Here is a 27,550-nt window from a genome sequence, read left to right on the forward strand (position 1 = left end):
TTTGGGGATTATTCTCAGAAATTCATTTGAAAAAATAAAACCATGGAGTTTCAAAGGTCAATTTTTTTTTTCCAAACAAAATTCTGATAATATAAAAATTTCAGAGTTTTTTTTTCAGAAATGTCTGAGAATAATCTCTGTTGACAGGAAAAGATTTTTCTACAGCGGTCCTAACACGGCCTCGTTACAGCGCCCCCTGCTGGTTTCATGATCAAATGAATAAGCCAAACAGCGGCTGCAACAAATAGTGTTTTACTTTATTTATTAATGAAACCAAATATTAAACAGACAACATGACACACAGATGCTTCACAGATAAAGCTTGGAAAGCTCGTCCTTCAGCTCCGACAGGACGGAGACGGAAGAGCGACCGCCGGCGTTCAGCAGCGAACAGAAAAACTTTCGCCAGGTCGACGTGAAGACGTCGCTGCAGCAGAGAGAAAAGGAATCAGTCATTTAAACTTCAGTTACAGTGTAAGATAAACCAGTTTACCCAGTGTAATGATTCTGTTTCCTCTCTTTTATCTGGTTACAGGCTGCAGCTGACATAACCATGTTTATGTCAGTCACACATAAACAGACTGAAACTGATTAGACTGGCCTTCAGGGAGGAACAGACTGAGAATAAAAGCTAAACTCTCCAGTCTTTGCCTCACCTGGTTCCGTCCATCAGGTAACTCTGGTTCTGATCCATTTCTTGTAACTTTTGATCATTTTTCACATTAAATCCTGTTTTTATGTCACCAAATCTCATTATTTCTCAAGGTAATTTACAGAACTGAGGGGTTCTGGTTCTGACCCTGGCAAATGGACCCGGTGGATAAAATGTTAGAACTCCATTAGTAATGAATTCAGTTTCCTGAGTGGTTCTGTTCTACATGCTGTCTGTCAGTAACTGGGTCAAACTCCACCTACTGCTCCACTGTCCAGCTGCTGCCGAGTTTCTCTGGCTTCATCTCGCTGTTGGTCAACAGGAAGTAGATAGTTTCAGCCACGCCCACCAGGTCCACCTGACAGGAAACGGAACAGACCCGGTGAAACCGACCCGCTCTGAGCCGGGAGCCGTTAACGTGACGAAGGTGAGCTTACGGTGTGAGGCGGGTCGGCGGGCTGCAGCAGACCCAGCCTGAGGTAGGCCTGAGCGGACGGGACCTGCTGGACGGACCGGACGTCTTTCTGCAGATCCAGGTCCAGCGAGGACGACCAGTCCAGCGGGAAGAGCCAGTCCCGGGACGCCGCGGCGCCGCAGGAGGCCAGGATGCCGGGCTGCAGCCCCGCATGCAGCAGGCTGCAGCGATGCAGCTGCAGCACCAGCTCCAGCAGCCTGACGGCTTTCACGCCAACACACGCCGGATCCGGGCCGCAGTCCGCCAACACCTGACCACGGAACACCGGGTGACCGGGAAAACTGACGAGTTACCATGACAACGCACATGATGCACAGGGAAGAGTTACCATGACAACGCACATGATGCACAGCTCTGCATCATGTCAGCAGGTGACTCTGAACCCATTCAAGCACAAAGTCAAAATTTACCGCAAAGTTTTTACTCTAATATTTTGACTTTATTCTCATAATATCACAACTTCCTAAAAATCACGTGTTCCAAAAATAAACTTGTAGTTTTATGAGAATAAAGTCAAAATATTATGACAAAATTTTTACTTTATTCTCAAAATATTTTGACTTTGTCATAAGATTATGACATCTTAAAATTCATAATGAAAATAAAGTTGTAATAATATGAGAAGTCAAACTATAACAACAAAAAGTGCCATATTTTTTACTATATTTTTATATTTTAGCTTTATTCTCACAGTTATGACTTTAAAGTCATAATTTTATAATAATACATTCAAAATATTATGATAAAAATACAATTATATAAATAAAATTATGAATTCTTAAAAGTCATAATATTACAAAAATAAAGACTAAATAATGTGATAATAATTACAACTGACAGTAAAATAAATTTACCATCAAAATATTACGATATAAAGTTTATTGTAGAATTTTTCTCTATTCCTGTAATGTCATGACTTTATTCCTGTAATATTCTGACTTTATTCCTGTAATATTCTGACTTTATTCCTGTAATATTCTGACTTTATTCCTGTAATATCATGACTTCTTTGCAGTCATGATATTACAGAATCAGGTGATGCATAATAAAAGTGATACTTGATCAAATCGTAAGCAAATCATAATATTGATTTTTACATCAATATAAGAATTAATATTATGAGAATAAAGTTAAACCCATAAAGCACCGAACAGAACCAGGAGAACCTGACTGACTGACTCACAGTGAGCTGGTGGTCTGCAGGCAGCCTGTAGACGGTGACGCAGCCGTCCTCAAACAGGAAGCAGCTGATCAGAGCAGCTCTGTCAGCAGACGGCAAGTTCTCCTTCAGGCGGGTGAACAGGTAGAAATCCCAGGGGGCCGAGCAGCGCTCCACCTGCAGCAGGAAGCATCAGTCAGTCACATGACCAGCAGGCGGTCATGTGACTGACCGACTGCTGTGTTTATAAAGACTCACCTTTATAAACACAGACTGATTCTCTGCAGCTGCTCTGAAGATGGAGACGCTGCCTCTGTCCAAAAGTCTGCTTCGAATGAAGAATGTGTCGCCCCCTAGTGGACAGAGCAAAGTAAAGCTGGGTTTCCTTTAACTCTTGTGTCACATGACTCACACAGCCAATCAGCAGCAGGTCCCATCTGAAGCCCTTAATATTCAGAGCTGGGGTTGTAAATAATGTGATTATTTTGATAGAAAACTGGTTTTTAAATGAATGTTTTCATCTTCCTGAGGCTAAACGTGTCAGCTGTTGGCAGACTTGCTGAGTTTGCTGGGATCATCTTTCACCTCCGAGCAGCTGCAGCAGTTTGGGGAAAACATGGCTGCTGTGTCAGGATGAAACTGCAGCCGGACGGGCGGCTCGGTTCCACCTCCAGGCCGAAGTGTTTCAGTTCGACATGGATGAAAACATTTTCTGTTTTTTTTCCATGTTTTCCAAACTTCAGCATCATAACTGAGTTTAGAAAAAATATTTTCTGATTTGTAGCAGCCAGAGAATAAATTAAAACAGAGAAATGTTCCATGTAATCTGAGGAAAACCAGTTTTCACAAAAAGAAAGAAAAACTGAAACCTGCAGATTTAACATGCAAACAGGAAGTCTGTCACAATAACCAATAAATCAATTAACCGCATGATAAATCAATAGTTTATCATGTGGTAATTTCTGAGACAATTTATCGTTATCATGACAGGTCCAGTTGAAACCAAAAGATTAACCTTAACTGGTACAAAAACCAGTTTACTCTGGTAAATTAACCCAGTTTACTTAAGATACATAAACAGGAATTGAACCGATTCCCAGTGAAAATATCAGCAGCTTGTGAACAAAAACCAGAAACGTTTGAACGTAAATTACGCCTGATAGTGACCAGATGTATGTAAACTTCTATCGTTTGAAAAAAAGTTTCTAAAAATCTTCAAAAAAACAACAACTTTCCTGTTAAATTTTTTTTCTCGTCATTTAGGAATGAAAATAATTTGGAAATTTTTCAATCAGAACCTAAGTTCAGAACAATACCGAGGTCCAGAACGCTGCACGCCTCAACAGCAGGTAGGGGGCGCTGCTCCGGGTGAACGTTTGGAGAGGAAGTGATGTCAAAAATATCCAACAGCTGTCTACGGACTTCCGGGTCGCAGGGATCCACAGCTGGAAGACGAATCAGAACATAGAACCGTTTCTGCAGAACCCACTCACATTTCATTTTCTAATCCAGGAACCTGGAACCTTCTGTACCATGAGACCGACTGAGATCCTCCTGGTTCTGCTCCTTATGCCGGTTCTGCTCCTGGTTCTGCTCCTTATACCGGTTCTGCTCCTGGTTCTGCTCCTTATACCGGTTCTGCTCCTGGTTCTGCTCCTTATGCCGGTTCTGCTCCTTATGCCGGTTGTGCTCCTGGTTCTGCTCCTTATACTGGTTCTGGTCCTGGTTCTTCTCCAGGTCCTGGTGCTGCTCCTGGTTCTGGTCCAGTGGACTGGAGTTCCCCCCAGACAGTTCTCCAGGAGAAGGGAGGGATGCTGCTTCCACACTGATCTCCTCTATGGGGCTCAGCTGCTTTTTGGGCTGAGAGACGTTTTCCTGAGAACCAAGGTCCGGCTCGGCCCGGAGGTCCCGCTCGGTCCAACTCGGCTGACCTGAGATCAGACCGAACACATAAGAACCACCAGCCTGATCTGATGGAGGGAAAATCAAACCATGAATCCTTTGAGTTCAACAGAATTTAAGGAAAATGATTGAAATCCAGGAAATTTCAGGAGAATTTTAAGGTTAAATCATCAAAATTTCAACAAATTCTTTATTTTACTTCTTGTCATTTTTCTTGCTCTATATTGCAGGTTGAGTATTTCCATTATTCATAAAAGGTTTTTCCTTCGCTGCCCAGCAGAACATTCAGAGTCTCTTCTGCAGGTTTTGTGTTGAATTTTTAAATTCTACGATCAGAACCAGAACCAAACAACTTTCATTTTTAAATTACAAGATAATTTTGCAATAATCTGAGAATAAAGTTTAAATTTTAGAAGCATAAAGTCAAAATATAATTTTTTTTGAATAATAGATTTTATTATTGTAATATTGTGACTTTTTAAAAGTAATATTAAGAAAATAAAGTTATTTAATTTCTACTATCATGAGAATAAAGTCAAGATATTATGATACAATGTTTTCGAATTTATTCTTTATTCTCGTAATATTAAATAAAGTTGTAATGAAATGAGAATAAAGTCATAAGATCAAGAAAATAAAACACGAATATAAAAGGTTCTGGTCACCTGGTGGCCGGTTCTGCTGCTGGTTCTGATTGGGTTTTGTTGGAAACTGGACCCTCACACAGAGCCCCTTCTCATCGGGTCGCAGGAAGACGTCATCTGGCAGCTCGTCTGAGGACGGACCCGACTTCCTGCAGAACAGCAGTCAGATGGTGAGACGGGGGAGTTCTGGTTCCGGTCCGATTCTGGTCCGGTTACAGTTGGTTACCCGGCGAACTCTTCGGAACCAGACTCATCCAGTATTTTGAAGGGAGCAGCAGCAGGTTGATCCACGTTGCTGATCTGACAGGAGAAAGAGAACTGTGAGTCCATGGCCGTACTCAATGAGCAGAACCAGAACCGGGTCAGAACCCACCTCTTGGGACTTTTTGAGCAGCAGGCTCTTCTTCTCCTCCAGCTCCTGACTCAGCTCCTCCTTCTGCTGCTTCAGGTGTCTCATCTTCTCTGCAGGAAGAAACCAGAAGCTGAAACTGAAGCGCTAACTCTCTTTTCCCACAGGCAGTGAAGGCATCACGAGGACAGTGAACGCACCTTCTATCTCCTTCTCTGTCTGCTGGTAGTATCTTTTGGCCCGCAGCTCCTCAAAGGACAGCTCCTCCCCTCCTCTCATCAGGTCCTCTTTACAGTAAGTGCTCCACTGGCTGGCCCCGCCCCCATCCTGAAGCCCCGCCTCCACGTTCACCTGCACCATGCTCTGATTGGCTGATCTGCAGCCATCAAACAGATCATTTATTTTAACAATTTGTACATATATTACACACATTTTAAGTGTTTTTTATATTTGTTTTAATAGTTGATTAAAAACAAATATTCCTGTTTGTGTGACATTTTCCTTCCACTCAACTTTCCAGTAATTTGTTGAACTATTGCTAGTTTCTTTAATTATTACCATTAGAGGTTTTAAATTTTTGTCAAACATGTGACAACTGTCTTCTTCATGACTCTTAAGACCATAAATGATTATTTCTATTTTAAAAATATATCATTTTTAGTGATGTGTAATACTGTAAACATTTAAATTTAGCTGTTTTTTTATTAACCGGAATCAACAGAATTATACAAATAATTTGATTTATAATCTATAATAATTAAAGTTCACCTGGTTCTTTAAGTCACAGTTAGTGAACCGTAATATTTTATTCTATTTTTTTTAAAATAGCGCTGTAAAGCTGCTCTGCTTTAACTTTAAATTACAGATTTCACTTACTGAGAGCTGACCGACAATCCTTCCATCTCTGCACCTGCATCGATCAGAAACCAAAGAATCAATCACTAACCAATAATCAACAAGCTCATTATTGTTAAAGAAAATTTGCCTTCTCATCTCCAAATTAGTAGAATATTCAAGTGATGATGTAAAAAAAATAAAAAGAAAGAATTCATAAGCCATTTGTGCAAAACTTATCTAAAACAAAGACAATTCTGCAGGAAAAACCATAAAAATGCGCAAATCGCCTTTACTTACTTCTAACTATGGCAAACTTCCTGTTTGAGTTGTCATGCTTTTATTCTGAAGGTGCAATTTCCCGCTTAACGGTTTGCGCAAAGGCAACTTAACGGCAAACTAAAGAGAGAAGATAAGTTGTAACGGAGATAAAAATGTATGTATCTTTTTGCAGCCCTCTTGATAAACACACAAGGTATGTTTATGACGTAAATAAGTGCATGTCTGAAATATTGTGCCTTAAACTGTGCATTTGTTTAATAAAGTGCCAAACCCAAAGTTAATTTAGGTTGTAAACGTTATTAGAACAACAGCAGTTTCCGAAACATAATCGAACAGTTACAATGCACGTAATGTTAAAATAATAATACAACTGCCAACATGATTCAGTGATATTTTAAGCCATAATGTTAAAACAGACAGGTGAGAAAACGGAACATATTGGCTTCTGATCGGTCTGACTGGGCGCTTAATAAGGAGCCAGGATTACTTTAGCCTGGCATGGAGCAGGAGAGCTGCACGGCATAAATCACCATGATAACTTATGTGCTTCTGCTTTTGTGAAACTAAATACAGGTTTATTCACAAACTTGGATTTGGGATTCAGCCCTCCGATTTTATGGAAATCGTCACATTGTGGTTGTCGTTTATTTTTGAGCCGAAATTGATAAAGGGCTTGTATTAGGCCGTATTTATGTTTAGCATTACAAATGTTGGCGTTCTTAATGTCAGTTATCACTTTTGTACTAAACTTCGTCGGTTTTTCTGTGAAATTCGGCTGAAAATGTCAGAGGCGTGGATAAAAATGGTTCCAACGAACCGTTAGAGACTCATAAACGCTTACAGTGAACATTAGCGAAGAAAGGATTCACGTTTCGCTTCAAGTATTCATTACAGAACAAGAATAAAAGACGTTTTCTTACCGGAAATGTTATGAAGAAGACCAAAACAAGATTCAAACAACCCGCTCCAGTCACAGCCTCTCGCTGGCTTCCTCTGGCGCGTATGATTGTCCCCAGGGTGCTGCACCGCCTCTACTGGTTATAACTTGTACTGCACCATAAATATTCTGTTTTTACTCATCCATTTTTTGTCAATACTTTTGAAACATTGTATCTTTGTATCCATTAATTATGGATAAAAAGTATTAATTATACTGTGCTCAAGCTGTTCCAATATTTTCCTCATCAACAATCATAATTAACTTATGTCAGTGAGTATAATTTTTAAATATATTTTTAAAATAGGGTAAGAGAAAGTAAACATGTACAACTCAAAACAGTTAATAGTAATAATAATAGAGTAATTATTAGCAGTAGTGTTAATATTATTAAAATTATAATTACTAGTCATTTGTTTTAAAATTATTTTATTGAAGATGAAATAAAAGAACAACAACAAATTAACATTAATAATACAAAATAAGACATAAACTAAACAAAAAAAATCTAATAAAACTTTTTTTGTGTGTATTTTTGTTTAGATTGGATGTTCTCCTCAGAACGTTATGGAAGATAACACACTAACAAACAAGTATTTTCATAAATACATATAGGAATAAAATCAACATATTTCTATTTGTTGTGACTTTGGATGAACCAGAAAAATCACCTGAATTTTGAAATCTGCTTATGTGTTTATAACTTGCTAATGTGTAGATTTATCCTCTTGTTTTTTAAAACGACATCAAATGTTTTGCTTTTCTCTCCAGGTTTGTGTTGATCCCACTGTGAGATTCGCTCACATTGGGATTTTTTCTGCTCCTCTCACTGAAACCTGTCCTCTGCTTTCTGTGGGCCACACCTGAGTGACGTCAGAGGCACGTCACCTCCTTGGCCTGCTGTGTGTTTGTCTTCCTGTCGGGCAACAGGTGAGACACACCAAGGAAACGCGCTGAGAAGCGGTTCAAACTTTCCCGTTTTCTGTCGGACTGAGGCGGACTCTCCTCTGCTTTCCTCGTCAGTTTCGAGCTGACTGGAAATGTTCCGGTTCTGTACTTCCTCTCTGCTGCTGCTGGTTCTGCTTGGCGGCGCGCGGCGCGGCGCGGCGGAACAATGCGACAGCGGCGGCGACGAGTTCGTCTCCGGCAGTGAGAACTTCGTTCTGGACGCGAAGGACGCGGTGGAGGACGGCGCCGATCTGCTGGACACGCAGGTCGTGTCCGTGGATGAGGAGTGCGAGACGCTGTGCTGCCAGGACTCACGCTGCAACCTGGCGCTGCTGGAGCCGCGCGACGGGGAAGAGGAGGACACGCGCAATTGTTTCCTGTTTAACTGCGTCCATAAAAACCGTTTTGTGTGTCAGTTTGTGAACCAGGACGGATACAAGAGCTACATTAGGAGGAGCATGTACCGGAGATACCTGGAGGCACCAGGTGAGGGCGCAAACACCAATCAATACCCAATCAATAGCAACAAATCACCAGAGAGGAAAATTCAGCAAAAAATATTGATCCAGATCTGATTTCTTTAAGTTTTCTTACTTTGTCAATCAGTATTTTAAAACTTTTTATGAAATTCAAACACCCTTATATGAGTCAACTGACATCTGATTTAATTGTTTAGTTTTTGTTGTTTTCACACATCAGCGTTTTAAAGAGACAGGCTCACCAACATCTGCATAACTGCGTAACAGAAGGATAACTTTAAAAACCGCAGCGTGCTTCTGATGCCCCTGGGTGCATCCTGCCCTGGGCGGTGAGCCTTATAGCCCACCACTGTCACCACTAATCACTACCAATCTTAAAATGGCACAGCTTTTCTGTTTAAAGTTTAAAGTGTATCAAATGGTTTCAACACCAGCAGCCAGAATTTGAAATGTTTTCCATTTTCAAATTGAAAACTTAAGAAAGACGATAAAACTGAAGGACGGTGCGTGTTTCAAGGCTGGGATCAGAACCTTGCTGATTTCATCTCCGTTCTTGAAGACTCTCTGCTGTTCGGCTGGAGTCGGCGTCGTCTTGGAGATTATTTACGTAGATTTAGACCAAGAATTGGGAATACGTTGTGTCCTTGTGGCAGGATGCTGGACAAAAGTTATGTTTTTCCTTTTTCTAACACTGCATGTTGTCTGTCCTTGATGGTCATTAAGGCTGAATTGCAATGATAAAGTTTTGTGAATTTGAAATTTCACCTAGGAAGTTGGAGTTTCTCACCTGTCCCAAATCCAACATGGCTGCCTAAGGAGTATTATTGGCGTTTATTTCCCTCTTTATGTGGGTTTTTGGTGAAGGTGCAAAACAGAAAAACACTGCAGACACAGAAAATGGAAATAAAGACGAAAATGAAAAAGAGTACATTTGAAATGCTCCAGATTTACTCTACAAAGAGGAAGTCCTCCAGGCCACTAGAGGGAGTCGACCACCAAATCACATGAGACCATCAGTAAAGACAATATTCAATAGAAACTTGGAGAAAGACAGAAAAGGCACAATACACTTCATGTCTTCTTCAATATTTTATGAAAGCAGCATATTTATGTAGATAAAAGCTGCTCCAGACTCCCCCTAGTGGTCTGGAGGACCTCTGTTTTGTAGAGAACGTTTGCAGCGTTTCTAATTTTCTGTTGTTTTCTGTTTTTGCTTCCATTTCTTGTGTTTGCAGAATTTTTCTGTTGCATTTGTTTTGTGAGTTTTGGAGTTTGCATCATTCATGTGTTTTTTTTATTTTCAATGGTTTTTGGCACTTGCAGCCATCATAGTCTTCCTCTTAAATCAGCTGTCAAATTGATAAGCTGTTCCTCTTTCAAGTTTGATAAATGAAGACACCAGGACAGTAAGTCAGCTGATTGTGTCTCTGAGTGGAACTGTCCCTTTAACATAAATGCTTATTGAGCATTTTCTCCTGCTCCGATAAGAAAATGAGTCAAAGTGTTTGTTCCAGAGGAAACGTCGTCTCAGTGAAGTCGTGTCGTAAACATCTGCTGTTTCCCAGGTGAGGTGGCTCCGCCCATCGCCAACGCCGGCCCTGACGTTGTCCTTCAGCCCGGAGAGAACGTCACGCTCAACGGCTCCGAGAGCGTGGCGCTGCACCGCGCCAAGATCTCTGACTACAAGTGGTCTCAGCAAAGCGGAGACCAGAACCTGAAGCTGGAGGTAACACCTGCAGGGGGCGGGGCTTCACCTGGTGCTGATGTGTTCAGAGGAACGTCAGAGCAAAACATTTAGAGCTGCTGGGAGTTCAGACTGGACATCCCTGAGTCCAGTCTGAACAGGCATGAGGCCAGAGTTAGGTAGTAACTAGTTACTTTTACTCAGTTACATTTACTTGAGTAATGTTTTTTGAAAAAATCTACTTTGGACTTTTACTTTTGCTCGGGTAATTTTGTCATGAAGTATTTCTGCTCTTTCTGGAGTAAAATTTCTGGATTTTCTTCTCACTGAATGAAAAACAAACGTGTTTAACTAAAACCTCCCCAATCAGACTCTCACCTGCAGTTTCTGAAGTTTGTTTTATTCAGAGAAACTGATTTGGAAACATTTTATTTTGCCTGATTTTCTCTCTTATATTAATTATTGTCACTTAACTTTATGTTTTGGTCCATCTGATGATGTAATTTTAAAATATTAAATGATTGATAATTTGATTGGTTAGTACTTGAACAGACTTTTTACCAAATACTTTTATTCTTACTCTTAATTTTTTGGACGGATACTTTTTACTTTTGGTGCTCCGTCTCTGATGAGGTCGTAGTCGCGCCCCTTCCATCCCTCAGAGCGTTTTCCTGTCTCTCCGCGGACCGGCCCTTTACGTTGGGCCGTTTTCCTCTGACTTTCTGCAGAAGACCAACTATGACGACCAGGTGAGGCTCTCCAACCTGCAGCCGGGCTCCTACGTCTTGAAGCTGACCGTCACAGACTCCAAGGGGAAGAGCGGCCATGACACGGTCACCATCAAGGTCCTCACCCCAGAGCTGTCCAGCTGTGAGTGCTCATGGGAAATGTAGGCCTTGCTGCTGCTGATTGATCCACAAGATCAGACAGTTTGTTAACTGAGTGGGGATCTACTAACTGTTGGCCTTTTAAAGGATTTAAATAGATATATTGACACAAATAATTGATTTAGTTGGTTTCTGAACTAAAAGTTCAGACGCTGACAGTTAAAGTTTTTAACTGATTTAAAACTTTTTTATAATTTGCAGCTTTTAGTTGCAGTGAAAAGCAGAATCAGTGCATTTGTTTAGTGAACTGAATCCCAGTTTTTATGTTGATGATCAACGCCTCTCTTCATACTGGCTGGACTGGTTATTTAACACACACACACACACACACACACACAGTTTCACACGGCCCGCTCCACAGAACCTGCTCTGCCAGGTCGGCTCTTTGATCCGAGTTTCGTTTTAGTTTAGCAACGCTGAGTTCTGTCAGACGGTTTGTGATGTGTTGGAGTATCGATCCTGGTTCTGATCAGTCCCAGGTCCGTTACAGCCACAGTTCTGGCTGTAAAACACTTAGTGTCTCCATGGTTACCAAGAGGTCAACAGCACAGCACTCCTTCAACACGCCCTGCTGTGGGTTCGTCTTTACGCCCAGCTGCTCAGAGGCCTGCTGTTTAATCTGGGTCATGTTTGAAGCCACTCACAGGAAGTGATGTCATGCTCTCCCTCAGCGTACTGCCTGGCTCCGCTCAAGACCGGCCCGTGCCGCGCAGCGTTCCCTCGGTGGTATTACAACACAACGACGCGCAGCTGTGAGAAATTTACATACGGAGGCTGTTTACCCAACAAGAACAACTTCCTGTTTAACGAAGAGTGTATGTCGGCCTGCAGAGGAGTCACAGGTAACACACGCCTGCACACGCCCACAGACACACACTGACACACACACACACACATTCACACTTGATGTTATTGCCACAAACCAACTCCTGGTGACACAATCTGTGTTCTTTTGTCCTCAGTTTCCTCAGAAAGGAGCATCACTGTAAACTCCAATAGTGAGTCTCACTACACACCTCTTCATATCAGCTTACTGTGGGAGGGTTTGGTCTAAATGTGTGCGTGTGTGTGTGTGTGTGCAGAGGAGTGCGGCTCACAGTGCCGCCCCGATCAGCTGACCTGTGATGACGGCTGCTGTTTGGACCGGGCTCTGGAGTGTGACGGTGTGAACCAATGCAGCGACGGCTCTGATGAAAAGCTCTGCAACAAATGTAATCACACAGGATCAGTTCGGACTTTCCCGTCTTAAAGTACAGATAAGGAGAAATGTGCAGCATTGCTTTATAAATACAGAAAACTCTGTGTCGTATGTGAAATTGAAGCAAAACCAAGTTAAAAATGTTCAGAATGCAGTTTAGCATCTGAAGAGCCAGTGAGGCAAACTGGGCTGAGATTCAGTTACTAACTGAGTTTGAATCCACACATTTCAGTTTAGCTTGAATCTGATCAGATTTCCTTCTGGAGACCTTTCACTGAGGAAGTGTCAGATAAATTACACAATCAGCAGGCTAAAGAGATTCTGTCTGACATCTGACTCCAAAACGCATCTGATGTTCTGGATGGACAGACGGCCAGGTCCGCAGTTTATTACAGGCTATCAGAACCAAGTTCAGCAATTTTCTCCCAGTTTGGACTGGGGGACCGTAGCTGATGTAGAACATATGCTAATCTGCTAATGCACCAATAACAGAGCTAATTCTTTTTTAATTTAGCGATGTTGCTAATGTGTTTAGCAGATAAATTCTAAAGTGGTGATGTAGTTGGTTTGGTTGTTCAGTTGAATAAATATTGAAATCTGTAGGAGGTTTTGATTGTTGAGAACTTCCTCACTTTGTCTTTGTGACATATTGTCGGTATCAACATTGTTGAAGTTAGTGCTTTAGCATTAGCTTCCACTAAGTACAATGTAGCAGTAGCGATTAGCAGACTGATGCTTGTGATTGGTGCTTTTGGGTCAGTGTAGCAACTTCTTAGTTGCAGCCTGGAAACATGGCAGCTAAAAGACAAAGAAATGATCCTCCTCATCTTCTCTAGTGAGCCAGACCTTCAACCGCCTGCTGAGCGTCGACGTCGACGACCTCCAGGGTGAGTTTCTCCTCGGGTTGCCATGGTGATCAGTCCTCCAGCAGAAATTGGGTTGGACTCTGAGCCGGGTCCGTTTTTTTCTCTGCAGTTCAATGCGTGGAGCCTCCTCGCACCGGCCCGTGTCGGGCGCACTTCACCCGCTGGTACTACAACCCTAAAGACAGGAAGTGCGTACGCTTCATCTACGGTGGCTGCGACGGAAACGGGAACAACTTTGAGAACAACAATGATTGCAGCGAGACCTGCGACGGAGTAACAGGTACCGAGTTGATCAACTCTGGGCTTTAGAGGAACATCAGCGGGTGTTGGATGGGTTACGATGCGAGACGAAGGATCAGCCTCCACACGCTGCCACAGAACGTCTGTCTGGTCTGAGGAGCCGTTGGACGGAAGGAGTTCAAGCTAATGTTGTAGATGGTTAAAATCCCAACAGAACCAGAACCAGTCTGCAGCTAAAACAAGAACCCTGTGGGTCTGGAGTGATTTTCTAGGAAACCTGTGGAGAAACTGACTATGCTAACTTTTTCCAGCTAAAGGTTAGACTGGTCAAAGTCTCCTTTGGCTGAGCTGTAGGCAGAAGATCAGTCGGTCCAGCTGGGGCTGAACAATCAATCAATAAATATGTATATAGCAGTAGACGCATGATCAATATCTATATGGCATGTCAAATATTTAAAACAAAAATCAATAATGATTGATTTTTACCAAACACTGATAGGGTGGCAGGTTTTCAGCCATGACGTCCAGCCCAGACTCAGCCTCAGCTGCAACGTTTTTAATGAAACGTGTTTAACCTGAAGCTCCTAAAGGAAACCTGAGGTCTCCGTTTGTGTTTCTGCAGAGAGCAACATGTTTTCCAGGGGGATGTTTGATCGTTACGGGTCTGATGATGAGGAAAAAGCTGCGAATTCAGGTTTGTTCATCAGCGTTTTATCCTCCGTTATGAACCAACTGACCCTGACAGGTTCAGGTCCGACTTCATGGAGTTTGGATATTTACTGGCCTTTTATCTGATGAACATGGAGAGCTGAGATGTCCGTTTATAGGACTCTGATACCCCCAAATAAAATCCATCAACACGTTGACCCCTACAAGACTTCTGATTGGTTGATGGAGACAGGATGAGGAAGAAGCTGCTCTGAGCAGAGGAGACGTCAACCGTCATCCAACCATTGTAGAACCAAAGGGGGCGTGGCTTAGAGGGGCGTGTCTCACAGAGGCGTGTCCATTCCATGTTCCATTCCAAACTTTCGCAGCACAAAATTTGTGCTGTGTGTGAGATCTGGTGCTTCTTGGCGGAGGCATCATAAATCAAGCTTCACTCATGTCTCGTGTTTTAACCGGATGCCTCGGTGGTCGCCTTCACCAGTGGAGTTAGCTCCTCAGAGTCATCTGTTCATCCGATGCTAGCATTAGCATTAGCATTAGCCTCCCGTTCTTAGATTTTATCAGCTGTTTCTGTTCCCTCCTCAGAATGGTCGCAAAGCGCCTGGATGAGAATGTTTGTTAAATAATAACGTGGCGTAGCGCGCTCTGGCTTCCTGCTTTCTGACAGGAAGTGACCTCGCTGTCTTGTCCTCCAGGCTCCGTCACTCTGGCTGTGATTCTGGCGGTGGGCATCTTGGCCCTGCTGGCCATCGTGGGGTACTGCTTCCTGCGGAGGCGCAGGAAGGCCCCCAGCCGGTCGGCGGGCCCCGCCCACGTGGCGCTGTCGGAGCAGGACACGCTCGTCTACAACAGCACCACCAAGCCTGCGTGATGTCACCATGGCAACCCGGCAAATATCCTCACCCAGCTCCTGGTTTTTATCTTTTTGTCTTTTTGTCCTTTTCCTTTAAATTTCTGTTGTTTTTTCTCGTTGTGGTTCGTTTTCCTGAAACTTTCCAGTTTCAGGTTGAGTTTGTGAAAATATTGAAATGATGAGAAACTGGATTTTATTTATGACGCTGGTCAGCCTCAGACTGTTTGAGCTGCAGTTCCTGGTCAGTCTGAACATGTTCATGAATCAGTGTTTGGGTCTCGGGTTTGGTTCGTTTTGTTGCACGTCGTAGGGAGGTACATGTCTCTACGCATTTTATTCAGTCTAAATCCATCGAAGGAGAAGGAAAAATCTGCAGAACTTTTCATTTTTAACACGTCGAGCCTCAGTTTTCATTTCAGTTTTTAGTTCAGGACCAAATGTCCTGAACTGTTTTGATGTTTAATAAAAATTAAATTTAAGAAATTTCTCTGTCTGCTTTTTGCTTCCTGCAGCTGCTGCTCTATCTCTATCTGATCATTTAAAAGACATTATGTACTGTAGGCATTGGAACGTTATTGAGAGTGCTGCATCAAAGCAAAGTCATAGAAAGCTGAGTGGAAGGAAAAAGTGTCAAAGATGCTACAGCAGTAGCCGCTGCTTTGAGATTTGATGGGAAGCTGGACGGAGCTAAATTTAGATCAAACCAGATTCATGTGTTACAATGACCAAGTCAAAGTCCAGACATGAATCCTGATGAGAATATTTGAAAGCTGAAGTTCTCAGATGTTTTCTGACTGAGCTGGAGACGTTCAGAGCTGCTGCATTTAATTAACTCAGAATTAAATCCGGAAATGTTTTGGTTTTTAATGAAAATGAAATTTAAGATGCAGCATCGTGTGCTTCCTGCTTCCTGATTAAATGTAGCCACTTCTTTGAGTCTGCAAGAGTTTTTACATTTTTTAGCATCGCTAAAGAAGTTGGCTGTGTCCAAGCATATTTGTAGAAAGTTGAGTGGAAGGAAAAAGTGTCAGATTATTCTTTCAGATCTTCTGATAAATCAATGCACTCTGATGTTCCCAGGGTCTTTAAAAGAGGAACAAACCCACAGCATCACAGAGCCTCCACCGTATTTGACCCCGGATGTTATGTGGAATATTTATTTGTGGAAAATGATGTAAAATTTTAAAAATCACATAGTTTCCAACATATTGTTAAAAACAACTTTTTTGTTGGTTGTTTCTAGGATTTTCTTTTCTCATCTCAGGAATAATGCTAAAAGCAGAAACATCCTGTCCAGGAGTGACGATAAAAACTCAACCATGTTTAATTCATGATGGACTGAAAAAACGTCCTGAAAAAATTTTGTTTTTTCTGTAATTCTTTACTTCCAAGAAGTAAAAAACCTCCAGCTGATCCAATACTCCACTGAGTTTAAGCTCCTTCCATCAAATATTAATTTACTTTAAGTTTGTTTTCCACATGTTCTCCAGGCTTGTCTGTGTGTCAAAGGTCAAATACTTCCATCAGTTTACAATAATGATCAAAAATTAAAACCTTTCTACTTAAAGAGACACTACGGTTCACTTCCTGGTTTAGCTTTGCCAAGATCCATTTGACACAATAAAAAAAACCTTCAGGACTTTCAGAAACGTCACACTGAATAAAATGTTTCACTTTATGCTGATGACTTGTTTGTTTTTATTTCCAACCTCCAAATTTATTAACTATTTTTGTTTCCAGTTTTTTAAATCATAAACAGTTTTTCTGTGAAACCTCAAAGTCTTTATGCTCTTCGCCGACCCTGGAGGATGAGGAAAGAGGCTTTTATTCTGAAAGGAGCAGGCAGAAAACCGGTTTCAGTGATGAAATCTCCGTGTTTGTGTCTTAGTTCTCCTACAGGCTGAGACTCGCCTGATGTCGCTTCATGTTGTGCAACTTTGTGTTCTCCGTTTGTGCTGCTGTTGACCTGAGGTGCAGACCGAAGCCTCCGCAGAGCGCCGAGATGTTGCTAAACTTGTTTGCGTCCAGAAGCAGGAAGCTGCTGGTGGAAACCTCGTCAGGAAAGGAGGAGTCACAAACAAGTTTCCAATTTTTCATGAAGTTACCAGGAAAGAAGCAAAAACAGTCGCAAAACATGTTTTATCCCATTTCTGGGATACATTTAGTCACACAAACATCAAATTAACAGTTTGAAACTCACTGAAACAGAACTTTAAAGATAAATTAATTTAAAAAGTTTAAGTTTATTATCTGCTTTGTCAATCAGTTTAATTTCATATCATCCATTTCTGCAGAAGCTCTCAATCTTTTAATCAAGTCTTCCTGTTTTCACAGCGTCTCTGTCACACAAACAACACTAATCTTCTAATCTTTTATGTTTCGGAGCAGAATCCACTCCAGTCTGCTCGTCTTTCACAAACTGAACAAAAAGCAGCCAAAACGTTTTCACCCCCTTTCAGATTCTTCAGTTTTTGTCCTATTTAAAGTTCCAGATAAACAAATTAATGTTGATGTCAGACAGAGAAAACCTGTGGAACTTTAAAAAACATTTTTTAAATGATGATTTAATTTATTAATGGAAAAAACTCAGAACCAATCTGAGAAAGTAATCACACCTCAGACCTGATAACTGGCTGCTCCTGATCGAGTGTTTGTGATAACTGGTGATGTGTTTTTAACATCACAGTGGAGGAGTTTGGACCCACTCTGTTTGGGTGACTGTAAGGTCATCAGGTTGAAGTGTTGATTTGATTAGGCCATTCCTAAATATTTATTTTGTTTTCACAGTGATTCTGTGCTGGACTTGCTGGCGTGTGGTGGACCATCGTTTTACCACAGAGCAGAATTAATGGTTCTGTCAGTTACATCAAATCCTCCAGGTCCCACAGCAGTAAAACGGCCCACAGCATCAGTCTACCGCCTCCGTGTATGACTGTAAATATGATGTTCTGGTTCTGAATGCTGTTAGTTTTGTTCCAAACCTTCCAGAACGGTACATTCTTGTTCCATCAGACTGCCTTGTGAACCGTTTCCTTGTGAACCGTTTTATTCCCGTTCATTCGTGATGTAACCATTATTTTTTCATTTATCCCCAAGTTGGTTTGCATAACTATTTTGTCATGAGATTTGAAAAATGTTTTTTTTTCCCCTCTATTTTCTTGGATTTTCTGTCTGATACTTAAATTTGTTTTTTGATTTTAAAAAAAGGTGATTTTCGCCCAGCATAGTCACTAAAGCGCCAATCTTTGCTGCCCTCTTCTGGTTGACATACGTGTACTGCAGGTGTGTTTAATTAATATTAATATATTTATGTAGTTTTTTTTATCTGCTCCAGTTTTGGTTTTGGTCCTGCAATATTTGAGATTACAATAGGGTTCTTATTCAACTTTTTTTTCTTTTGTTTTGTTTTTGTTGTTATTTCTCAGTTTTGCTAGTTTTAAATGGTGCGCATGCGCAGTGGTTGAAGACTTTGGGACTGAGGAAACAGTTTAGTTGGATTTTAAGCTGCTGCGGAGTTTCTGTGGATTTTCTCTGTGTTCATGAACCTGCGCTCAGGTGAGTCCGCATGTTCGGCTCAACGTCCCGTGTCGGGGGTTTGGGTCGCTGGTCCGGGTCCGTGGTCCGGGTCCATAGTCCGGCTCCGGGGAGGGTTCTGAGTGCGAGTGTCCGAAGCGTGCGCGGTTCTGCCCAGGCTGTCACACACAGCTGGTTCCGTTCCCCTTTAGGCAATGAAGTCATTGGGTCAGAACCAGAACCAGAATCTGTCCAGTTTCAGTTTTGCAAACTTTAAAGTTTGTCTGAATCTCTGCGAGTTTAAACCCGAACCGGAGCTGGTAGGTGGGGCTCCTCCCGCCCCTGGATGCTCCATACAGAACCTCCTCAAGAAAACGGGTGATTTAGAAATACGTAGCTTTTCAAGAAAAAAAAACTACCTCACGGTAAAAATCATGATTATTTTCTGACCAAAAATATTTTACTTTTAATTCGGCAAGGATTTTGTGTACAACTTATCTTTTATTGTTAAGACATGATCATTTTTCCTATTTTGTCCGAAGCCACCTGCTGATAAATTCCTTCAGCGCAGCGCCGAGCCAGAACGGCCCAATGGGAGCAAATTCCTCGGGTTTTATCAGATTACGCCGCTGGCTAGTAAAAATTTATACAGCCGAAAACAACAGATTGTCGAGTAGTTTCAGATAAATCTGTGAACAAATGTGATGATGTTTTTGTTGCTGCAGAGAAGCTTGAAAAATCACAAATGGGGAATATGGAAACAGAGATTCGTTGGCATTGGATGCACTTCTATCTAAGATTTTTAAAATATCTAAAGGGCAAGTAAATCGTGAAGTAGTACAACATTTAAGACGGTCTGACTTGAAGCGCTTGTCAAGTGTTGCCAAGGTAACTGATTGTAATCTGATGTGTTGCAATCTGAGCATGCTCAGTCATGCTTTTCGGTCTGAATGAACTCATTGTGGCAGGTGGAAGAAAACTACGGAGCCCTCTAGGGGACATGGGGAATTTTTTTTCTTTTGCGTTCCCTCGCAAAACATTTGCGTTACCTCGCAATACTTTTGCGTTACCTCGCAAAACTTTTGCGTTCCCTCGCAAAACTTTTGCGTTACCTCGCAATACTTTTGCGTTCCCTCGCAAAACTTTTGCGTTCCCTCGCAAAACTTTTGCGTTACCTCGCAATACTTTTGCGTTCCCTCGCAAAACTTTTGCGTTCCCTCGCAAAACTTTTGCGTTACCTCGCAATACTTTTGCGTTACCTCGCAAAACTTTTGCGTTCCCTCGCAAAACTTTTGCGTTACCTCGCAATACTTTTGCGTTCCCTCGCAAAACTTTTGCGTTACCTCGCAATACTTTTGCGTTACCTCGCAAAACTTTTGCGTTACCTCGCAATACTTTTGCGTTACCTCGCAAAACTGTACTGGTCAGTTATGCAGCATAATTGAACACTGCAAGCCTTTCTTACGGTGGGCGCCGTACTTTCTGCTTTAATATAAGGTTATGTGAGGTTTTTCCATGAATGTTAGTATCTTTTTGTGAAATATCTGAAGTTTTATATCTTTCTTTAGGATAGAAAGGCACCACAAACCTACGATATAAACAGAAACCTTCCGTAAGTAGGAAAGAAATAAAAATACATTATAATTTGGACTATTTCTGAGTTATTATCGCGGGTAATAAATCATCTGACAGTTTTGATTGTGTCTCTGTTGTGTTCGTAGTCTGAATGGTTTAAAGAGCTGCTTTCAGTGCCGCTCCATCTTCGCCTTAACAGACATAAACATGCAGTAAAAAATAAATCGATTTTCAATCAGTGTTTTGCACCAAACAGTTTTTACTATTAACAAGTTTTTATTATTAAAAACACGACAAACTAATGATGGTAAAGGGCTGCACTGGGTTAACTCTGGGAATCTCATCTGTCCGTTTATCAATCAACTCCAAACCTTTTCTTTGTTCTGTCACAATTATCGATTTATTCCATTTTGATGATCAGGCTCCAAACTTTGCAAGGACTGACCGCCCCGCTCACCGCTTCCTAATACACACAAAGCCAGTATCCTTCCCATTCATACCTGGTGACGTCACGCCCACATCGACACACCCACCACACAAGTGTCAAAGCCGCTGCTCCTGTCATATCAATAATTACTTATTTCATTCATATGGCTCTTACAGAGCCTCAGTGAAAACTTGTTTATTATTATTAACTGTTTGGTGCAAAACACTGATTGAAAATCGATTTATTACTGCCTGTTTATGTCTGTTAAGGCTGAGATGGAGCGGCACTGAAAGCAGCTCTTTAAACCATTCAGACTACGAACACAACAGAGACACAATCAAAACTGTCAGATGATTTATTACCCGCGATAATAACTCAGAAATAGTCCAAATTATAATGTATTTTTATTTCTTTCCTACTTACGGAAGGTTTCTGTTTATATCGTAGGTTTGTGGTGCCTTTCTATCCTAAAGAAAGATATAAAACTTCAGATATTTCACAAAAAGATACTAACATTCATGGAAAAACCTCACATAACATTATATTAAAGCATAAAGTACGGCGCCCACCGTAAGAAAGGCTGGCAGTATTCAATTATGCTGCATAACTGACCAGTACAGTTTTGCGAGGGAACGCAAAAGTTTTGCGAGGTAACGCAAAAGTATTGCGAGGTAACGCAAATGTTTTGCGAGGGAACGCAAAAGAAAAAAAATTCCCCATGTCCCCTAGAGGGCTCCGTAGAAAACAAATATGCATAGAGGAAAAATATAAACAAAAATGGTTCCAAGAAAACAGAATATGGGAAAATCTGCAGCCTAAAAGTCGCATCCATCCACCTTCCTCCATTCCCATTTGGGTTTTTGGAAATATGTGGAAATTTTAACCATAATTCAGAATTTTTGTGTATAATCTTTAATTTGCTTTCGTGGGTGAGATAGTTCTGGAAATATGCTTCTTGAAAACTCTTAAACATGTTTGGATTTTTCTGAAATAAATCATTAAATTTGATGCTTTTGTTCTGAGTTAAAGTCTGAACCAGACTTTTATTCATGGATCAAACTTTCATCTAGTTTAACTGCTGCTGCAGATGACTTTTGTGTAATTTTGCGACATTTTATTAGAGTTTAGGAAATGAAAAATAAATCAGAAAAACCAGAGAATGAGAGGAAAAACTGGATCTTGGCTGCAGATCGTTGATCATCTGCAGTGTTTTACAGACACTGGATTATTGTTTCACTCTCTAACTTTAACTCTGAATTTTATTCAAAGTGTTTCTGTTTTTTAATCCCAACCTCATTTCAGAGGGAAGTTTTTCCATGACGCTCCAGGAGGAAGTTTTTAACAGAGCCGGCCTAAGGCATATGCGAGTTAAGCGGCACCACCAGAGCGCCCCCAAGAGCACAAAGCTAGCATGGTGCTCTTTGGGGCGCTCCTGTGTGTATATATATATATATCTATAAATATATATCTATAAATATATATATATATATATATATATATATATATATATATATATATAGATAGATAGATAGATAGATAGATAGATAGATAGATAGATAGATAGATAGATAGATAGATAGATAGATATATATATATATATAGATAGATATATTAGCCAACTGATATAATATAAGCTAATTACCAATGACGCTAATGATAGCAGCTATGCTACACACATACAATAAAGCATCTGGTGTGGACATGTTGTTTTGGGGGAACCAAATAACCGGTCCGGTCCGGTCCGGTCCGTCTGGCTCCCTGGTGCCGTTCCTGTTTTGCCCTCATGTTTTTACCCTGCAGACGCAGCGGGTCATGTGACCTGCCTCACCTGCTGCAGGTGGATTCACTCTGTGGTTCTGTTCGCTCCAGGTCGTCCGTTTTACCGTCAGCCGGTCCGTTTATGGAAGACAGGTGATGCCTGAAGGATCCCACAGCTCCCCGTCTCGCATCCCAATGGGTGAAGGTAAGACGCTCCTCTTCATCATCATCAGCTTCGTCTCCAACAGTCGGGGAATGCTCATGAGCTCCAGGCTGTTCTACGGTTCTGACCCGTCTGTAACGAGATCTGGAACCAAACTGACTGAAAACTGATTTAATTCCAGGTTTTTATCACCCAGCATGTCGTTCACAAAGCAAATCAAACCCAGAGATCAGGGCTTCAGCTGGAAGCGTTCTGCTCTGTTAGCGTCAGCTTACAGTCGAGACGATTAATCGTGATTAATCAAATTGTGAAATATTCGTCAACTAATTCAGTAATCGATCAATCGCTAACTGGAGTATATAGACTGAAAAGAAAGATATTTGTAGTTGGAACATCACAGTCAGGACAGCAATGAAGCCAAAACTGCAGGAAATACAAACATTTTGCATTTAAGATTAAAAAAGTTACAGTTTTAGCTTCACCTTGTTCAAATTCTGGAAAAAAAAATTATATTAAACAATCAAATTAGTAATTAGTTAATCCAAAAAATAATCTAAGTAGAAAGAACTGAGCCTTTCACCTTCAAATTAAAATAAATTATTGATCCCAAAGGGAAATAAAATAATGTTAGAATAATAATAATAATAATAATAATAATAATAATTAATTATCAACATCATCTTGCTACAAATGATAAACTGCAATAAAAATGAATGATTTTATTGCAATAAAGCAATAAAATGTTTATTTTCTTATTGAAAAAGGAATTAAATTATTTATTTGAATCTTTTAATGCACTTCTAATATTTCATATAAACAACTGAAGTGGTTAAAGGGAAAAATCTGCACAATGTGCTAAAGTTTAACTTTATTATTATTATTAGAATAATCAATTATTCTATATAATATTCTGACGTTTAATCTGATAAACAAATTTACATATTCTGCAGATTTCTCATTTTATCCCTTGATCTTATTTTATACAATATTAGAAATACTTTTAAATAATTGGACAGCAAAATGTGCTTAGTTTGAGGGTTAATTTAGTTTTATTTTTAGTTTTTTACAGAATTTGAGCTAGTGAAGCTAAAACTGCAGCTGGGAAAGTTTTGGGTTGAACAGATTTACAAACATTGTAATAAATGCAAAATGTTTATATTTTTTTTACTGTTTTGGTTTAATTTCTGCTCTCACTGTGTTCTTCGTTCAGAAAATTGACTTTTTTAATATCAGTTAACGATTAATCAATTACTAAACTAATTGTTCATTTTGATAAACGATTAATTGTGATTAATCGTCTCAGCCCTAATACGAGATATGCTTCTTAAGCTGTTCATGTGAAGAGAAATCAGTTTGAAGGTTTTTCTGTTGGAGGGATTTATCTGCTCAGTAGTCTTTCTGCATATTTTATGAGTAGATTACAGAAACTTTGACTAGTCCTGTCCGGTTTAAAGCAGCAGGTCGCTCTAAACATTTAGCACTAACTGTTTTTGGTTTTCCGAGAATCCGACTCTTTTTCTCTTATTACTTTATTTCCAGTAAGAAGATCAGTTTCCCTCACAGTGTGTTCTCTCTGCATCATTTCATGTTTGCAGTGGAATCTGAGATAAAAATCTCTTTGCTGAAACTTTGTGAATCAGACGGACGTTTTGCTGCTGCTGCTGCTAAAACCTCAACGTTTCGTCGTTCTGTTGAAGTTTGATGACTTTCCCCTGATGAGATGAAAGCATTTGTGAAGATTTATTTATAACTTTGGTGCTTTAGAGCAGAAGGGCTGCAGGTTCTGTCTGCTGGTTGTTTAGCCGGGTTCTTTCCGTTCAAGCGCCTGAGGCGATGGTGGAACCGGACCAGAGGGCCGAGGAGTGAAATGAGGCGTGAACGCAACAGGAAGTGCTCCTGATAACAGCCGCTGCTCCGTCATCTACGACCACAAACCTCAAGATGATTCAGAAATATTCACATGAACATGTGGAAATCAACACAGAGGCCTTAAAAAATGATTAATCACGATTAATCAGTTACTGAAATAACTGACAAGTAATTTAGGAGTCACAAACTGGAGTTTTAACACTCACAAAAGATGATTTCCTGAAAGAACAACTGAAATTTAGACAAGACTGAACAAAAATATAAATATTTTGCATTTAAAATAAACAAAAAAACTTGTTTGTCTGTAAATCTGTCTGAGCCCGAATTAATCTAGTGGCTCAAATTCTGTAAATAATAAAATATCCTGTTAAAATGGCCAGTTGAGACCAAAACACCAGACTGGTAGAAAGAGAAAAACAATAAATCCTGCAAATGTAAATTATTGAGCTCGTTTTAATTTATCAGACGATTAATTGATCTATTGCGACGGGCCTATTGCTGTGTTTTCATATTTTAGGCAACAAAATGTTTTTCTTCTTAAAAAAAAGCCTTAAGTGGTTGAATGAAAAACGCCCATTTTTAATCTGATTAATTGATTAATCATTTGAATAATTGATTAGCAGAATAATCGTTGTTTGCTTTGCAGAAGGAGCTGATCACAAATCCGTCTTTGTTTCTGTGGCTGGTGCAGGGAGCCGGCCGCGCTCACATCTGTCCGAACCGTCTGCCGGACAAAGAGCGAGTGTTCAGGGGTTAGAATGGTCTAGTCAAAGTCCAGACCTGAATCCAACTGGGAATCTGTGGTTGGAGACAGAACTTCATGAAGCTGTTTGTTCTCTGGAGAGCCTGTGATGCCTTCAGGGACCAAATTACAAATTTTTAAAGAAGACGTTTGTTTGGTGTTGGTTTCATTTAAGGCAGGGGTCTCAAACTCAATTTACCCGGGGGCCGCTGGAGGTAGAGTCTGGGTGAGGCTGGGCCGCATTCACACACACTGTCTCCTCAGCCGAACCTTTCTGATTGCCTATTACCATATTTGGCCGTAGTCAGGAGCTGTAACAGCCGTAATTGTGTAGTGTCTCTTTAAGATACTCTGGTATTGCTAATGATGTCAGAAGTATGCGCCACGGCTTCTCTGTAGAGAGCCTGGGAGAAAAATGCTAGATGGACATGTTAGCTCCCTAACTTGGATGAGAAAAACATCCGAATTTTTTTTCACTTGCCCAAAAATGATTAAGAAAACCTTGTTGGTTCTGTTTGTTTGCTGTAGAAATAAAATAAGTCTATATTTCTTTATAGTGAGAAATAGTTAATAGAAAAACATTCTGTGAAATTTTTCACATTTTGAGAAAAAAAATTCTTTTAAATATTTTAATGTTCCATTTTTTCACTTGCACTTGACTTTTATAGTTGAGAGAAACAAAACGTTTGATCAGACTTTAAAAGTATTTTTTGCCTTTCAGGGCTTCCGTAGGAACAGATTCATAAATCGGATATAAATAAACCGGATATAATTTGATTTTCACTTCAAACCTATGCATCTTATTTTGTGTTTATGTCACATAAAACCCAATAAAAGAGGTTTGAACGTGACAAAACGTGCAAAAGTCCCAGGGGTGTGAATACTTTTTCTCTGCACTGTAAAAACTGATTTCTGATTCTAGTGGAGAGAAAACCTGCAGGTCCGGGTCTGAGGCACCTGCAGGTCCGGGCACCCCACTGAGCTGCAGGTGGCGCCCGGCTCTGGCTGCGCTCTCAGCCTAATTGGATTAAGCCCCACCCCCTCCTGTCAGGCGGTCAGGTGAACTCTGCGGGTCTGATCAGAACCGAGGAGAGTCGGACCCGAGCGGTTCTGATTCTGGTTCTGGTTCTGGTTCTGCGTTCTCCTCTGAAGGTAAGCTCTGACACTCAGGCGTCTGATCCGGGGTCAGACTCCGACCAGCAGGAGGTCTCGCTCCCGGCCGTTGCCGTGGAAACCGTCTCTAAGGGGTTATTGATCTGATTATTGGACACTGATTTTCCTCTCTGGCTGCTGCAGCTAAGCTTGGGTCACATGACCGTTAATCGCCATGGGAACCGCCTGGTGATTGGGTTATATAAGGTGTGATGTCACTCCTGCATCGCCACAGCAACAGATGCAGGTTTTGATGGTTTACATTTTTGATCTTGTTTCTTGTTTCTGAACTTCATTAAATTTTTGTTTGAATCTAAATTCTGGAGAGAAGAAAAGTTTTTACACCCGTTGAGCTGATTTCACCTCAGCAGATCATAACGCTGCTTCATCTACGCCTGTTTTTAATGTTATTTACCCCATTTTTCTTCACAAAAACAGCTCATGCTCTTTTGGACTTTGACTAGGCCATTCCGAACTCCTGAATCTGCTGTGATTTAAACCATCTGTTGCGTCTCTGGCTGCTTGTTTACGGTGATTCTCCATCTTCCCGTTAAATCTGACCAGAGTGTCTGTCACTGCTGAAGAGTGGCAGCCCCTCAGCATGATGCTGCCGGCACCGTGTTGCCAGGCCTGTCACTGTAACAAACGATAATATCGCTGGTTTGAGAACATTTGATAATAATAACGGCAGAACAAGGAAAAACCAATAAACTTTCAATTCTAGCGAGTATTTAACATAAACAAACAAATCAATAAATACAATGAATTATGAATTCCCTGGAAACAAAACTGTCCTTTAAAACAAGAGCTGGTTGAGACCAATAAGCCAGAGAGAAATGATTGAGCTTTTAATTGATCATGCGATTAATTGATTATTTTTGTTTCACCAGAGCAGATCTCCTTCGTTCTCATGTTTTCAGGTGGATTCTGATTTAATTCAGGGAACTTTGTAGGTTTAAATTTGAAAAGAAAATTTTAATGTGTAAAAATCATTATTTATTTTCCTAATTTGTGTTGCTGTGTCGTATAAATCCATTCGTTTTGGTGAAATGTGTTTTTCTGTCCTGTGGTTCTGCTTTGACTCGTGTTTCTGGACTTTGTTGCTTCCTGGTTCCAGGTGTCGTTCTGGTTCTCCTGCTCTGGTTCTCCTGCTCTGGTTCTGTTTACCTGCGGCTGATTATTCCATGCAGGTTAATCTGAGCAGCGGGATTAGTTCGTCTTTAGGCCAGATTAAACACTCACTGTGGAACCTGAAGCTGCTGCAGCTGCAGGAGGTTCAGTGGAAACAAGGAG

The 27,550-nt window shown here is 40.8% G+C and overlaps 3 protein-coding genes across 7 annotated transcripts in view; 2 read left to right on the top strand and 1 right to left on the bottom strand.

Moving 5' to 3' along the window:
- Positions 1-236: 236 nt before the first annotated feature.
- Positions 237-7,436, bottom strand: bub1ba (BUB1 mitotic checkpoint serine/threonine kinase Ba). 3 transcript variants are annotated; one of them, XM_028039462.1, is made up of 13 exons: positions 7,218-7,436; positions 6,058-6,091; positions 5,382-5,557; positions 5,206-5,294; positions 5,059-5,132; positions 4,854-4,981; positions 3,819-4,217; positions 3,603-3,731; positions 2,545-2,639; positions 2,311-2,463; positions 1,090-1,377; positions 916-1,010; positions 237-427 (listed from the first exon to the last, which is right to left on the bottom strand). In XM_028039462.1, exons 2-13 carry the CDS (start codon positions 6,081-6,083, stop codon positions 310-312), a joined length of 1,770 nt encoding a protein of 589 aa, XP_027895263.1. In that variant the 5' UTR covers positions 6,084-6,091; positions 7,218-7,436; the 3' UTR covers positions 237-309. The 3 variants fall into 3 exon arrangements, with proteins under 3 accessions (XP_027895263.1, XP_027895261.1, XP_027895262.1); XM_028039460.1 differs by having other exon boundaries at positions 3,819-4,256; XM_028039461.1 differs by lacking the exon at positions 7,218-7,436 and having other exon boundaries at positions 3,819-4,256; positions 6,058-6,244.
- LOC114158159 (kunitz-type protease inhibitor 1-like) lies at positions 6,380-15,542 on the top strand. 3 transcript variants are annotated; one of them, XM_028039466.1, is made up of 12 exons: positions 6,380-6,490; positions 8,006-8,164; positions 8,258-8,668; positions 10,227-10,387; positions 11,074-11,215; positions 11,904-12,074; positions 12,195-12,230; positions 12,315-12,443; positions 13,267-13,317; positions 13,406-13,576; positions 14,159-14,230; positions 14,901-15,076. In XM_028039466.1, the coding sequence occupies exons 3-12, from the start codon at positions 8,275-8,277 to the stop codon at positions 15,074-15,076; spliced, it is 1,503 nt and encodes a 500-aa protein (XP_027895267.1). In that variant the 5' UTR covers positions 6,380-6,490; positions 8,006-8,164; positions 8,258-8,274. The 3 variants fall into 3 exon arrangements, with proteins under 3 accessions (XP_027895267.1, XP_027895266.1, XP_027895268.1); XM_028039465.1 differs by having other exon boundaries at positions 8,006-8,668; XM_028039467.1 differs by lacking the exons at positions 6,380-6,490; positions 8,006-8,164 and having other exon boundaries at positions 8,275-8,668; positions 14,901-15,542.
- Positions 15,543-18,491: 2,949 nt separating this feature from the next.
- Positions 18,492-27,550, top strand: part of LOC114158154 (pleckstrin homology domain-containing family G member 3) — a 28,878-nt gene continuing 19,819 nt past the window's right edge. The window contains exons 1-2 of the mRNA XM_028039449.1: positions 18,492-18,613; positions 22,443-22,536. Of these exons, the coding sequence (XP_027895250.1) occupies positions 22,488-22,536 (49 nt within the window). The 5' untranslated portion in view covers positions 18,492-18,613; positions 22,443-22,487. The remainder of the gene's footprint in view (positions 18,614-22,442; positions 22,537-27,550) is intronic.

This window comes from Xiphophorus couchianus, chromosome 15 (genome assembly GCF_001444195.1).
Source record: "Xiphophorus couchianus chromosome 15, X_couchianus-1.0, whole genome shotgun sequence".
Classification (NCBI taxonomy): Eukaryota; Metazoa; Chordata; class Actinopteri; order Cyprinodontiformes; family Poeciliidae; genus Xiphophorus; species Xiphophorus couchianus.

What these genes read in the sequence shown, in the direction of transcription:
- LOC114158159 (XM_028039465.1), top strand. Translation starts at nt 8,275, where the DNA reads ATGTTCCGGTTCTGTACTTCCTCTCTGCTGCTGCTGGTTCTGCTTGGC. An exon ending in CACCCCAGAGCTGTCCAGCT is followed by an intron (nt 11,216 to 11,903) that starts GTGAGTGCTCAT and finishes GCTCTCCCTCAG; the next exon opens with CGTACTGCCTGGCTCCGCTC. An exon ending in CGACGTCGACGACCTCCAGG is followed by an intron (nt 13,318 to 13,405) that starts GTGAGTTTCTCC and finishes TTTTCTCTGCAG; the next exon opens with TTCAATGCGTGGAGCCTCCT.
- bub1ba (XM_028039460.1), bottom strand. Translation starts at nt 6,083, where the DNA reads ATGGAAGGATTGTCGGTCAGCTCTCA. An exon ending in TGCTCAAAAAGTCCCAAGAG is followed by an intron (nt 5,133 to 5,205) that starts GTGGGTTCTGAC and finishes TTCTCCTGTCAG; the next exon opens with ATCAGCAACGTGGATCAACC. An exon ending in AGCAGCTGGACAGTGGAGCA is followed by an intron (nt 428 to 915) that starts GTAGGTGGAGTT and finishes TCTCTGCTGCAG; the next exon opens with CGACGTCTTCACGTCGACCT.